Genomic DNA, 14,804 nt, shown 5'->3' with positions numbered 1-14,804 from the left:
GGCTATGGGACAAATGAGCAATTTCCCTCTTGAAATCTATTTGTCTGTTCTAAGTCAACATTCAAAAACCATTATGAGGAGACCCATGTGCAAAACAATGGGAGACAAGCATCTTTTTCCCAGTCCCAGGTAGATCAGGAAAGCATGAAAAACAAAAATCAGAGGAAAAAAATATATTTCAGTAAATATACATAAATAAAATCAAGGAAATATATTAAAATATGCATATGCACAGTGGGGAAATTAAAATTATAATAAAAATATTATTTCCCCTAATTTCTTTATTTAAACAGAGTAAAACTAAATGTAAGCTATACAGTTAGCTCTCCACACTCTTTGGATTCAACCACAGATGGGAAATATTCAGGGAAAAAAATTCCAGAACATTCCAAAAAGTAAACTTGCATTTGCTACATGCAGAACAGTATGTTGAATTCACACAAATGAAGAATGAAGTCATGTGTAGGCATACCCTGCTATAACTTTCTACATTTCACAGGTCCTCAGTCTCTATCTGGCACTTGTTGTTTGAGCACTGTTTACCATGTGTTTCATTTAAGAACTATGGAGGCAGGCCTACAATAACCGCCTTTGTGCTGAACATGCATGGACCTTTTTTTGATCATAATTCCCCAAACAATATAGTATAACAATTATCTACAGAGCATTTATATTGCATTTGGTATTGTAAATAATCTTGAGATGATTAAATGTATACAAGGATGTATGCTATATGCAAATACTACATCATTTTATATAAGGGACTTGAGTTTTTCTTCAAATTGTACTTGTAGGGTATTTTGGTCACAGTAATGCTAAAACAGATATTGGCACTAGAAATTGGGATCACTGCTATAACTGACCATGTGGTTCAGATGCCTTTGGTGCTGATATGTGAGAGGACATTTGAAAAGCATAACTTGAAAAAGTTTTAGATTTTGTAAGTAGAGCTTAAAGCGTGATTCTGGTGGGAGCTCAGAAGACCAGATGCCAACAGGAATGTGGACTGTGCTCATGAGGTTTCAGAGGAAAATGAGTACTCTACTGACAACTTGACTAGAGAGCCTTCTGTTATATTCTGGCAAAGAACTTGGCTAAATTTTTGCTCACGTCCTGAGATTCTGTGTGAGGCTAAATTTATAAATGATGGATAAATTAATCTAGCAGAGGAAATTTCCAGGCAGCATAGCATTCAGGCTGTGGCATGGATATTGCTGGCAGCTTTAAGCCAGGTTTACTGTGAGAACTGGAAGCAAAAAGCACAGGAGAATTTTATAAAACTTGCAACCTGGCCAGAAAAGTGTGTATAAAACTGAGACCAAAGAAGGTATGGTTGTTGAAGAGATAACAGCCACCAAAGAGATGCTAAGTACTCTGCAAAGAGGCAACAGGAAAGATGCTTTGAATGCATTTCAGGAGTTGGCAAAGCCATACCTGCTGAAGGTTTAAGGGCATTGAAATAAAAATTATTTTTAAGACAGAGAAGAAAGAGGGGGGGCACCCTATTTGCATAGGGAAGCCTAAGAAATTGTTTCGCTGTGCTCAGCCACTCAGAGGCCGTTGGAGCCATGAAGGTCCAAGGGGGACCATCTACTGCTAAAGCTAGTCATAGACCGTGGTGTCATCTATATGGTGCTGATTCTGCAGGAATGCAGGATGGTGGAATTTGGAGGTCACAAGGCTTACACTGAAATTTCAAAGGAAGGCCTAGAAGGCCAGGAAAAGGGCAAATGGGTTGGAGTTCCTGCAGGCATCCTCTGAGAAGGCAATGCACAAAATTGTGAAAGTGAAGCTAAAGGTGGAATGGAGACTCCTGGAATTAAGAGATATCAGTAATATGGACTGTCTGTCAAGGAAAGCTGCTTTCTGCAAAGACAGTTAGGCTAGGAGGCTACAAGTACTGCAACCAGGAAGGCCAAGAGATGGGCCTTGCCAAACCCTTTGGAGCTCACATCTCAAAAACGTGCTGTAGATGCTGAACATAAAGTTGCAGAACCTAATGTTTGCCTGGCTGGGTTTAGGTCTTATTTTGGTCCCATTCATTCTTTGTATGCCACTATTCCCCACTTTGGAATGAGAATGTTTACTCAGTGTCACTGTACATTAGAGACATGTGGCCTGCTTTTAATTTTTACAGGGGCTCACAACCAAGAGTTTGCCTTAAGTCTCAGATGAGACTTTGCACTTGAACTTTTGGGAAATGCTGGAACTATTCAGACTATAGGTACTCTTGGATATGGATATGAGCTTCTGCAGGTGAGGGGCAGAAAGTTATGGTTTGGATATGAAGTGTCCGCTCAAAGCTCCTGTGTCAATGCAGGACTATCCAGGGGTGAAATAACTAAGAGGTGTAACTTAATCAGTCCCATCCTAGTTTAAATGGACTACCTGGGTGTTAATTTAGGTGGGTGAGGTGTAGCTGCAGGAAGGGGGTTACTGGGGGTGTGCCCTGGAAGGGCTGTTCTTCCTGTGGCCCCTTCCCCTTTCTCCCTCTGCTTCCTGGTCACCATGAATAGAGCAGCACTCTTCTACCACCCCTTCCGTCAGCACTCTTCTACCACCCCTCCCTGGGGCCCCGAGCAAGGGAGTTGGCCATCTATGGACTGAAACCTCAAAAACCCTGAGCCCACAGTAAACTTTTCCTCCCCTAAGGTGTTCTTGTCAGATATTTCCATCATAGTCATACAAAGCTGACTAAAATAGGTACCAGATACACATTATCCCCATGTCAGTCTGAGAAACTGCAGTTTTATCTTAAGTATTTGGATTTCTTAGTTTCTACTGCAACAAGATGTGGCCATATTATCAAGTTCTAATCAATAAGATGTGAGCAGAAGTGATGTGTACAACTTATAGATTGTGCCTTTAATAGGAAAAGCCATAACCTACTCAGGCCCTTCCCTCCTCCATGCTGGCTAGAAAACAAACACAGTGGTAAGTCATCTTGACTCATTGAAAAGAACAAGGAAGAACTACAGCACAATATAAAAACACAAAAATAACTGTAGCTCTAATAAATACTTGAAGTAGACCATCCTAACAGCCTAGCCTTTTCTAACTTAAGCTACTCATTTTTTCCCTCTCTGTCACATACAATATAATCTTTTTTTGGCAGAACTGAGGATTTAACTTAGGGCTTTGCAGATGCGAGGCAAACTCTCAACTACTGAGCTACATTCCCAACCCTGTTTACTTTGAGACACGGTTGTCCAACTAAGCTACCTAAATTGCTCTGAACTTGCCTCAGTCTCCTAAAAAGCTAGGATTATAGTCAGGTGGTACAAGGCTACATATAGTCTGATCTTAACTCTGAAATATATAATCTCCATCATGCAGAAAAGGTCTCAATAAATATGTATCAAATGACTAAGTGAATTAATCAATTTCTCATTTGGTTAGCATGCCCTAGAAATAGTCTCTGAATATGATTTGTCTAGTTACACTAGTTCCTAAACCTGTAAAACTGTGGCCCAGATTTATATATAATATGTAGATGGAACTTGAGGGTCTTACCTGAGCAGCCAGAGTATCCCCCCAATTTTTAATATCTACCTCTTTAAACGTCAATGACTTGCATATTCCTTCCCTTACTTTTACTTACTTTGATATTATTAAGAAATATCTAATCACAATGAAATGCCTGTGTTTTCTGAGTTCTTACATCACTTATATGACTTGCAAATATTTACAATTAGTATTATCAGTTTAAAAGAAAAAGAATGAATTATTGGAAACAATACGGTCATGAAATACAAAGAAAAAAAGTGACAAAATTCAGGACAGTACAAAAGAAATTCACAATATTTCTCAATAAACAAACAAACAAAAAAACACTCCTTTTTTTTTTTTTTTTTTTTTTGGTATTGGGGATTGAACCCTAGCCACAGCCACAGCCCTTTTTATATTTTACTTAGAGACAGGATCTCACTGAGATGCTTCAGGACTCTCTAAGTTGCTGAGGTTAGCTTTGAACTTACTATCCTCCTGCCTCAGCCTCCCAGACCGCTGGGATTATAAGCATGCACCACTGGGCCCAGCAAGCTATTGCTTTTTATTAGCCCAAAGTTATCAAATTAAACCCAGCTCAGTTATTGCATTAAGCTCTAGAACAACTTGAAAGTTAATAAAAACAGAAAACATGCTATACAACCCAGATCCTTTTAGTCTTTCATATTGCTGCTTTTCAGTTCAATGGCTTTATTATAACTGGAACACTAGAAAAGATAGGCAGTTGCAATGTTAAGATCACAAGGGAAAAGACAACTATGGGAACATCCAATCTGATCTCTTTGAGCGGATGAATGAACATCAATGATTCCCTCCCTCAACTCTAGGCTGATTAAATGACAAAAATAAACTGAGCTACATTCCCAGCCTTTATAATTTTTATGTTGAAACAGAAATCAAGTTAGATATCCCTAACTTGCCCAGGTTGGGCTCCAACTTATAATCCTTCTGCCTCAGCCTCTGAAGTCATTGGGATTAAAGGTATGCACCATCATGCCAAGCAGATGATTCATTCTTATCATAGATCTTGGCAAGTTCACCACACCATGTTTTCTTCTTTACTTATTGAGAACTTTTACCTTTTCACTTAAAGGAAAATACTTCATACCTTCTCATTAGCCACCAGTATCATTACTGCTAAGTTTTGGGGCCACTATTAAATAATAGCTATTTCAATGTTAGCACTATAATACTGTGACAGTTGACATAATAACTAACATGGAATTCTATGTAATTAACAGGTGGGTACTATATATCATAGGGACTGTCCTAAGTATAGTGACACAAGATTTCATTATATTACTCTTAAGAGTCTACAATTTAAAATTTATGAATTATTTCTGGAATTTTCAATTTAATATTTTTGAACTTGGGTTTCTCAAACAATGGAGAGTGAAACTTCAGATAAAGGACAACTATTGGGCTAGGGTTGTGGCTCAGTGGTAGAGCACTCGCTTAGCCCTGGGTTTGATCCTCAGCACCACATAAAAATAAATAAAATAAAGGTATTCTGTCCAATTACAACTAAAACATAAAAAAAAATTTTTTAAAGGGATAACTACTACACAACTCTAGGCTGACTAAATGAAAAAATAAACTCATTTGGTCAAATCAACCTTATTGGAGTTTTCTGTTATATGATAAACTTAAAATTCCGAGGACAATACAAAAGAAATTCACAGTATTTCTCAGTGAACAAACAAAAAGCTACAGGCAAAAGATGCCTACAAATCATAAATAGTTAAACATTCACATACTATTCTCAGTAGTAAGTCAAAGATAAACTAAAAGTAAGGTTTTTAAGAAGCTATCAAAATGTCAGAGATTCTAAAATGATACCACACAAGGCTTTTCAGAGAATACCATCAAACTAGCACTCTCAATCTACTGCTATTAGAAATGGATTTTGTAAATTGCAGGCAGAAACATAAACCAATGTAATCTTTAGGTGTATCATGTAAAAATACTTATTAATATGCCAATTCCTTTTTGTTCTTAGGCAGAAAAATGGTGTTGAGAATGCAGAAGGTTTTAAGGCATTGAATCTTCAACAACTTACTGTTTCAAAGCTGCCTTTATGCATCAAGTCAATGGGTGGCCGGAACAAATCTGCAAGGGTAGTTAGTTTTTTATCTATTGCTCCTCCATTTCTTAGCTCCTGTTCTTGCCGAACTGCAACACAGAGGATGAAAAAGTTTCAATTGGCCAGTAAAATAAAAGACCCATGAATTACATTAAAAAAAAGCTGTCTAAACTAGAAGAATTACTGAACAATGTACTTGACCGCCAATGCAAATATCTAATGCTGACTTTAGAAAAAATAAAATAAAAAGGTTGATCAGGAGGGAGTCTTACGACTCGGTAGTGTTCCTGATCCAAATAATAAAAGCAGATAATTAATTTAAAATAATCATTTGGGGCTCAGGTGTAACTCAGTGGTACAGCATTTAATTAGCATGTTCATGACCCCGAGTTCAATCTCTAGCACCTTCCTCCCCCCAAAAAAGTCATCTAAAATAATTCCTTTCATATATTCAAAAACTAACTTTACTTTGGAAAAATATTTACATTTATCTAATTTGGAAAGTAAAATTAATACATGTGTTGCTTGTAACTATATCTTCTGAGACTCCGCCAGTATGGATGATGACCAATGCAGACATTCCCAATGTTTCCAAGATAACAAGATCAGTCTGTCCCTCAACAAGCTCATAAGTAAACTACAAAATCAAGCACAGTCCAAGAGTTCCTCATAATTTCTCATAACACTGTCCTTTTCGTAGGATTCCATTGCTAACCCAATACTAAGTCCTCTAAAAATATATGGCCAAGATTCTTCTAACTCATTCTATTAAAAGATATGAATCTATAATCCCAGCTACTCAGGCAGACGTAGGAGGAATGAAAGTTGGAGACCAATGAGTATAATTATTGAGTCCCTGCCTCAAAATAAAAAATAAAAAGGAGCCGGGCAACAGTGGAGCAGACCTATATTATAGGCACAGGTCTATAATCCCAGAGACTCAGGAAGCTGAGGCAGGAGGATCGCAAGTTCAAAGCCAGCCTCAGCAACTTAGTGTAGCCTAAGCAATGTAGGGAGACTCTGTCTCAAAATAAAACATAAAAAAGGCTGGAATGTGGCTCAGTGGTTAAGTGCCCCTGGGTTCAATCCCTAGTACCAAAATATAAAATAAAAAAATAAAAAGGGCTGGGGATATAGCTCAGTGGTAGAGCACCCCAGGTTCAACCTTCTGTACCACCCAAAATCTTATTCCAAATAACTGTAGTTAAAACATTGATGATGGCTGCTTTGGGTCATGTGCATTTTCTTCTCTTTTTCAATCCAACCTAACAGTTTTTGTTATAGTCATTTCTTCCACTGACAGATGGGATCCTGAGGAATATCAGTTTTTCATTTCCTTAGAATCACCTTTAAGTGCTCATGAACAAGCTAAATTGATAAACTACCAGATTTCTTACGTTATTTCCATCTCCATTATTATTCCTCTATAACCAAATAGGTTAGAAAATAACAATTTAGCTCAGAGTGAGTTCATCATAAACAGACTGAATTCATAATTTCATTTTTCCAATAAATTGAATTCTCAAAACAATTATGCCTAATATTAATTATTTTTTCCATTTTAATAGGAAGGGGAAGAAGGAGATAATAAACTTGGTCCAAGATACCTACTAGTTTCAGTTTGAAAATCCCGGAAACCATCAAATATTGAGCGGGCAGGTCGTCGTCTTTTAGGAGCTTTAGGGGGAAAAATAGAACTGATCAAAAAAGTTAAGCATTAATTTTGAAACTTAATTCTAGAAACTTCCTTATCTATAAGTTCTAAAACATATATTCAAAATGATACCCACCCACAAAAAATAAAGTTTTAAAAACTTTTAAGTCATTCATAATTAATCTAACCATCTTCAGCACAATCATGTTTTACAAATGAGAAAATTAAAGCCCAGTAAGAAGGAGAGCTGACCAAGACAAAAAGCGAAGAACCCAGTGGTAATATTAGGAAGAAAGATTTTTAGGGCAATTCTACATGTAGATGAAATAATACATGCTGTAAATGTCCAATTCAGGTTAGCCAAAGGGATATGACTATCCTTTGGTATACCACTTGAATAACCAAGACTCAAAAATTGTCTTAGTGAATGGATGCACATGAAGAATTATAAACACCAAAAAAAATCTTGAATTTTAGAAGGAAAAAGAAATCCCACTATAACATAATAGCTTAGTAACGGAAAAGTGAATAGAATGACAGCCTTCTGTTCCCCTGTATGGTGTCTACTACGCAGTCTTTAGGTATTTTATAGGTTAGATCTAGAGCACCATCATCAAAATATTATCTTTCATATAAAGTGGTCTTAAGAAATTACCAAACCACTTAGTACATTATAATAAATAAGGCCATTTAATGATTTTTTTCAATATATAGTTATTACGGTAGCTTTATGGCAAGCCTGGCCAGCATATAACCAGAACATTCCATATTAATGAATAATGATTAGCAGCAGGATAAGATAGAGTATAACATCCCCTACCCCATGCCAAAGCATCCTTCTCAACAACTTGTATTTGTCATTACACAGGACAATTATTTCCATGAAAACTACTAAATAAAAAACATAACAACAAAAAAATGTGGAATCACATGTTTAAAACCTTCGTTCTTGTTAAAAAACAAACAAACAAAAAAAAATATATATATATATCACTCACATGTCTATATATCAATATTTATGTTAAAGAATTTTAAAGAATTGCTAGACACAGTAGGACGCTCCTATGATTCCGGATACTCAGAAAGCTAAGGAAGGTGGATCATAATTTGAGGCCACCCTGGGCAATTTAGCAAGACTTTGTCTCAAAAAGTAAAAGGGGCTGGACATGTTGTACTTCAATGGTAGAGTTACCCCTGGTTCAATCCCCAGTACCACAAGGGGGAAAAAAAAAAAGAAAAAGAGCAAGCAAGGAAATATGGATTTTCAGACCATCTTCACATTATTTTATATCTACTGATATTCTTTTAGTTGAAATATAGGAATAAAATTAAAATTCAGCCCCACACAGGCATGTAGTTACAAACCAGAGAAGTGTTTTAATAATCTTATTAGATAACTGTGGATATTTTTTGATACTATGCCAAAACTCAACTAGTGGAAGTTTCTTTTTTATTATGTGGTCTTGAAAAAACATGAATAATATATATGTATACATGATTGCTTCTTCAATTTAATCAGTAAGGTTCAATGTTCAGTTTCTTTTTTTGCCCCATTTTTAAAAACTGGTCCATTACAGTTGTACATGATGGTGGGATTTAATGTCATATATTTGTACATCCACAAAATATAATTTGGCCACTATTGTTCCCCAGTATTTATTTCCCTTTCCTCTGCCCGCCTCCCTCTCTCTGGTTCCTTTTCCTCTATCCTACTGATCTTCCTTCAATTTTCATGAGTCTCTCCTACACATACAACCTTTCCATTCCTTTTTTTAATCTTCCACATATGAGAAAAAACATATGACCCTTGACTTTATGAATTTGGCTTATTTTGCTCAGCATGTTTTCAAGTTCCATCCTGTTTCCTGCAAATGATATAATTCCATTCTTTATGGCACATAAAACTCCAATGTGTATATGTACTACACTCTTTCTTCATTCATCCATTGACAGCCAGCCAGGCTGGTTCCAAATTTAGTTACTGTGAATTATGGTGTTATAAATATGGATATGCATGTATTGCTAGAGTATGATGACTTTAATAAATACTGAGTAGTGGTGTAGCTGGGTTATACAGTGGGGTTCCAATTGCCTGGTCTCTTGAGGAAACTCCATACTGATTCCATTATGGTTGTACTAACTCCACCAAGAGTGTAAAAGTGTTCCTTTTTCTCCACATCCTCTCCAGCATTTATTATTGCTTGTATTCTTTACTTGTTTTTAATTTTTGTGTGTGTGTTGTGGTACTGAGGATTGAACCCAGTGCCTCACATGAGCCAGGCAAGCGCTCTATCATTGAGCCACAACTCTAGCCTCTTATTGTTTGTATTCTTTTTTTTTTTTAAATTGTAGATGGACACAATACCTTTATTTTATTTATTTTTATGTGGTTCCGGGGATCGAACCCAGTGCCTCATGCATGCTAGGCAAGCACTCTAACACTGAGCCACAACCCCAGCCCTTGTTTGTATTCTTGATGGCTGTCATTCTAACTGGAAGTGAGATGAAATCTCATGTAGCTTTGATTTGCATTTCCCTAATTGCTAAAGATGTTGAACATTCTTTCATATATTTGTTAGCCATTTGTATTTCTTCTTTTAAACCTGTCTGCTTAGTTCATTTTCCCATATCAATTGGGTTATTTTTTGTTGGTGGTTAGTTTTGAGTTCTTTATATATTCTGGATATCAATCTTCTTTTAAGAAAAATAGCTAGTAAAGATTTTCTCCCATTCTGTAGATTCTCTCTTCACATTTTTAATTGTGTGCTGTGCAGAAGCTTTTTAATTTGATTCCATCCCATTCATTAACTCCTGGCATTATTTCCTAAGCTTGAGAAAGTCAATGCCTGTACCTATATGGAGTGTTGACCCTACATTTTCTTCTAGGAGTTGCTTAGTTTCTAGTCTAATTCCTAGGTCCTTGATCATTTTGAGTTCATTTTTGTGTAAGGTGAGAGATATGTATAGTCTCATTCTTCTATATATGGATAACCAGTTTTCCCTGCACCATTTGTTAAAAATGCTGTCTTTTTGGGCTGGAGTTGTGGCTCAGTGGCAGAACGCTTGCCTTGCACATGTGAGGCACTGGGTTTGATCCACAACACCACATAAAAAAGAAACAAACAAAATAAAGATATTTAAAAAGAACTTATTTAAAACAAAAATGCTGTCTTTTCTCCAGTGTATATTTTTAGCACCTTTGTCAAGGATCAGATGACTATTATCTGTGTGGTATGTCTCTGTGTCTGTTGTTATGCTAGTACCATACAGTTTTTGTTACAATAGCTCTGTAATATGACTTGAAGTCAGGTATTGTGATACTTCCAGCATTGTTTTTTTGGCTTAGAACTGCTGTGGAAATTCTGGGTCTTTTAAGTGGTAAAAGGTTTGTTGCAGCATGAAACCTAAAATCTTATCAATGAGCTTTTCATATTTTGTCCTATTAAAATCCATTATTCTAGGTGGCAGGCGGTCTCTAAAATGAACCCCAATTATCCCTTACTAGGGCTTCATTAACTGCTCTTCAAAAGACCCATGTATGAAACGTTTGGTTCCCACTTCATGATGCTATTTGGGAGGTGGTGGAGTACTTGAGACATGAAGCCTAGCAGGAGGAAGTTAGGCCTTTAAAAGTATGCCCTTAAAGGAGGATGCCAGGCTCTTCCTCTTTTTGCTTCCTGACTGCCACGATGTGAGCTGCTTCTTCCTCCAGGTGCTCCCACCATTATGTTCTTCTGCTTTGTCCCTGGACCAAAAACAGTGACATTTGTCGACTGAAACTCCAAAACTGTGATCCAAAATAAACCCTTCCTATTTTTATATTGATTATCCCAAGTACTTTGCTATAGCAACACAAAACTTACACATACATCCCTTTCTCCCATTATTTATAATCTATATGTGAATACCCTGATTATTGATGGTATCAAATAGAATGTGGCAGAAGAGATGGGATGGCATGGCATTTCCAAAAAGACAGTAGCTTCCATCTTGGGCAGTCCTCTCTGACTCTCATTTGCTCTGTGATAAAGAAGTTATATTGCTAACCAAGAGTGTTAAAGGAGATCCTCCTCCATTCAAGCTTTGAGATGACTTATAGCCAGCAGACACCTTGATTAGGGACCCTAACCAAAGGCACCCAGCTAAGCTATGCTTGGATTCTTGACCCATAGAAACTGTGATATAACAAAATATTTGTTTGTTTTCAGCAGTTTAATTTTGGAGCAATGTGTTACACAGCAATAAATATCTAATACAATCCATCTTGAAGTATGAATTAATCTTACCAGTGCATAATATTTTATAATATCATGCATTGGTCATTTAACAGTACTTATTCACTGACCTAAGTAAACATTCCAAATATGGACCATTTCATTACAATATCAAAAAACCAACAAACTAACCAATAAAACATCTGTTAAGGGCTGGGGTTAGAGGACTTGTCTGGCACATATGAGGCACTAGGTTCAATCCTCTTAGCACCACATAAAAATAAATATGGGTATTGTGTCTAGTTACAACTAAAAAATATTTTTTAAAAAATCTGTTAATGTTACTACTGATTTGAGAAAAAAAAGTCTTTAAGTACTGGGGAGGTATTAAGCTTACAATAGTGGATTCAATTTTTCTAAAATTCTGATTTTACTTGAAAACTCTTTAAAAATCACTGATAGGATTGTGGCTGTAGCTCAGTGGTAGAGCACTTGCCTAGCATGTGTGAGGCACTGGGTTCGATCCTCAGCACCACATAAATGAATAAATATTTTTTTAAAAAAGATCACTGATAATAAGTATTATCAGTTATCTTGAAGTAACAAGTTCACTCTTCATTTTCTTTTTTTTTTTCCTTGTGGTGCTGAGGATTGAACCCAGGGCCTTGTGCATGAGAGGCAAGCACTCTATCAACTGAGCTATATCCTCAGCCCTCACTCTTTATTTTCAAGAACATGTCTGCCAAGTCCCCAAATCTAATTATACTGTCAGCAAAAAGTTGCTAATTTCAACTCAAATAACCGTACAAGTATTTCTGATTATGACAACCACAGTACTTTCAGCATGCAAAAGTGTATTCTACATACACATCCTATTTCAGAGTATTTTGAAAATGTATATTCACAAGTAAAGACTTAATGAAAATAATCCTTTTTAATGCTTCATCAAGAATATTACAAAAGACAGCCGGGCACAGTGGTGCATGCCTATAATCCCAGAGGCTCGGAAGGCTGAGACAGGAGGATCATGAGTACAAAGCCAGCCTCAGCAAAAGCAAGGCACTAAGCAACTCAGTGAGAACCTGTCTCTAAATAAAATATAAAATAGGGCTAGGGATGTGGCTCAATGGTTAAGTGCCCCTAAGTTCAATCCCTGGTACAAAAAAAAAAAAAAATTATAAAAGAAAACTGCCTTTTTAATTATTTTGTAAATTGAGCATGTGACTGTGAAGAAGTCTATGACTAGTGATACAGTTTGGTGCCACTGCCCTAATCAACTAAGATACTGACAGTCTGACCCAGCATTCCACACTGCTTTTAAACCATCAATTCAAATGTCACTCTGGTGAAAAGGACAAACAACTTCTTAGCATTATTATAAAAATAGTTTTAACTTTGCAGACCCCCTAAAAGGGCATTAGGAACTCCCAGATCACCCTTTAAAACCATGCTTTAAATCAATACCTGTCCTAAGAAGAAAACATTTCTGCAAAGACCCTAGTCAAGTTATAAGAAGACCTAATAATGACAAGACTGACTTTTTAACTGTATAAAGTCACTCTCCCTCCTGAGTGTATGTCATTCTAGAAGAAGAAGAAAAAAGTGTGGTTTTAAATGAAATCCTGTTTGCTTCTGTTCAACAGCAAGACAAAAATTCATTTCCTATAGTTTTACCACTCAAAGATCTTGCCTATGCCTTTAAATAAAGAGAAGATAAAGCTTCTACGAACATTATTCTTCAGCTCCAAAATCAGTTCATAGCATTTGTATGGAAAAATATGAACAACATATTATTATATCTGATATAATAACAGCACAATGACTGGCTGACCTGAATAGTTCAGAAAGGATTATTATAGAATTCTGATTTCAACATTTCCCCCCAACTTTATTTATTTCTGAATCTAGAAATATTCATACACACACATCCATATATGCAAGTTTCATGTCTGCAGATCAACACTGGGAGAAAAATTTGAGAGAAAAAGAAAATGATTCCATACTCAACACATAAAGACTTTAGTGTCACTATTCCCTAAACAATGCAACAACTATTTGCAAAGCATTTAAATTATATGGGATATTATAAGTAAATTAGAAACTATTTAAAGTATACAGGAGGACATGCATAGATTATATGCAAATATTAAGCCATTTTATTCAGAGACTTGAGCAACCATGAATTTTGGTATCCACAGAAGAAGGTGTGAGGGAGAGTCTCCTAGAATCAACTCTCTGTACACATAAGACAACTGCATTTTTATTTTTGGTATAGTAAAGTCTATAAAAGACTGCCAAGTTAAAAGTCTATCTTTAAAAAACTCTCAACTTCAAAATATGATATGTCAAGATCATTGTACTGTCATGTGTAACTAATTAAAACAAATAAAAAATTTTAAAAAAACCTCTCAACTAAGGTGCTTTTTCAGGTCAAATGATTTGGTTAATAAAATTTTCTTCATCTTCTCACAACTTATTTCTTTTCTTCCATCGTACAAAACTTTACATAAGTCTCTTGCTCTCAACTTACAAACTATTTCTCTACATTGCTGTTCTTAATATGTACAATATGTATTTGCTGTCTCAAAATGAAACATTTAAAAAAAGGGCTGAAGATGTGGCTTGGTGATAATAAGAGACCCTGGGTTCAATCCCTGATACCAAAAATAATTTTTTTTTTTTTTAAACCAGAAGCAAGGGAGTTGACTTTTTATTTATTTTTTAAGTACAGTTTGTATTTATTTTTTAACAGATATATATATATATATATATATATATATAGAGAGAGAGAGAGAGAGAGAGAGAGAGAATTTTAATATTTATTTTTTAGTTTTCGGTGGACACAACATCTTTGTATGTGGTGCTGAGGATCGGACCCAGGCCGCACGCATGCCAGGCGAGCATGCTACTACTTGAGCCACATCCCCAGCCCTAAATTTTTTTTTTACAACACTTAAGTAACACCCTGAACAAGCCTTCATATTTCTTGGTTTTTAACATTAAAATCCTAGAGACAACAACAAAATCAATTAAAGGGGAAAAAAACTGAACTTACCACCAAACAAAGGTTCTGGTTCCACTAATATTTCCTGCTTTTGAGGAATTGGGGCACGAACTTCTTCTCTATTAAAAAAGTAGGAAAATATCAAATGAAAACTGTTTTCTAATACCTTCAAACTAATTATTGTGAATACATTTAAATTAAGTAAAATGAACCCCAGACTTAGTGACTTTTAGGAACCACAGTAATCATGATAAATGTGTTTTAGTTGATATCCACAGAGATGAACTAGAGTAAAATACCTTGCATAGAGACAGTCTTATAAAGACTGTCTTATAAAGTCTT

The 14,804-nt window shown here is 35.9% G+C and overlaps 1 protein-coding gene across 1 annotated transcript in view; it reads right to left on the bottom strand.

The window, feature by feature from the left end:
• Ubxn7 (UBX domain protein 7) overlaps window positions 1-14,804 on the bottom strand; it is a 53,781-nt gene that overhangs the window by 18,284 nt on the left and 20,693 nt on the right. Inside the window, exons 3-5 of the mRNA XM_027935938.2 lie at window positions 14,514-14,581; window positions 7,202-7,267; window positions 5,567-5,679 (exon numbers count right to left, since the gene is read on the bottom strand). Of these exons, the coding sequence (XP_027791739.1) occupies window positions 5,567-5,679; window positions 7,202-7,267; window positions 14,514-14,581 (247 nt within the window). The remainder of the gene's footprint in view (window positions 1-5,566; window positions 5,680-7,201; window positions 7,268-14,513; window positions 14,582-14,804) is intronic.

Source organism: Marmota flaviventris, chromosome 8, assembly GCF_047511675.1.
Source record: "Marmota flaviventris isolate mMarFla1 chromosome 8, mMarFla1.hap1, whole genome shotgun sequence".
NCBI classification, from domain to species: Eukaryota; Metazoa; Chordata; class Mammalia; order Rodentia; family Sciuridae; genus Marmota; species Marmota flaviventris.
This window is presented reverse-complemented; position numbering and strand designations above follow the sequence as displayed.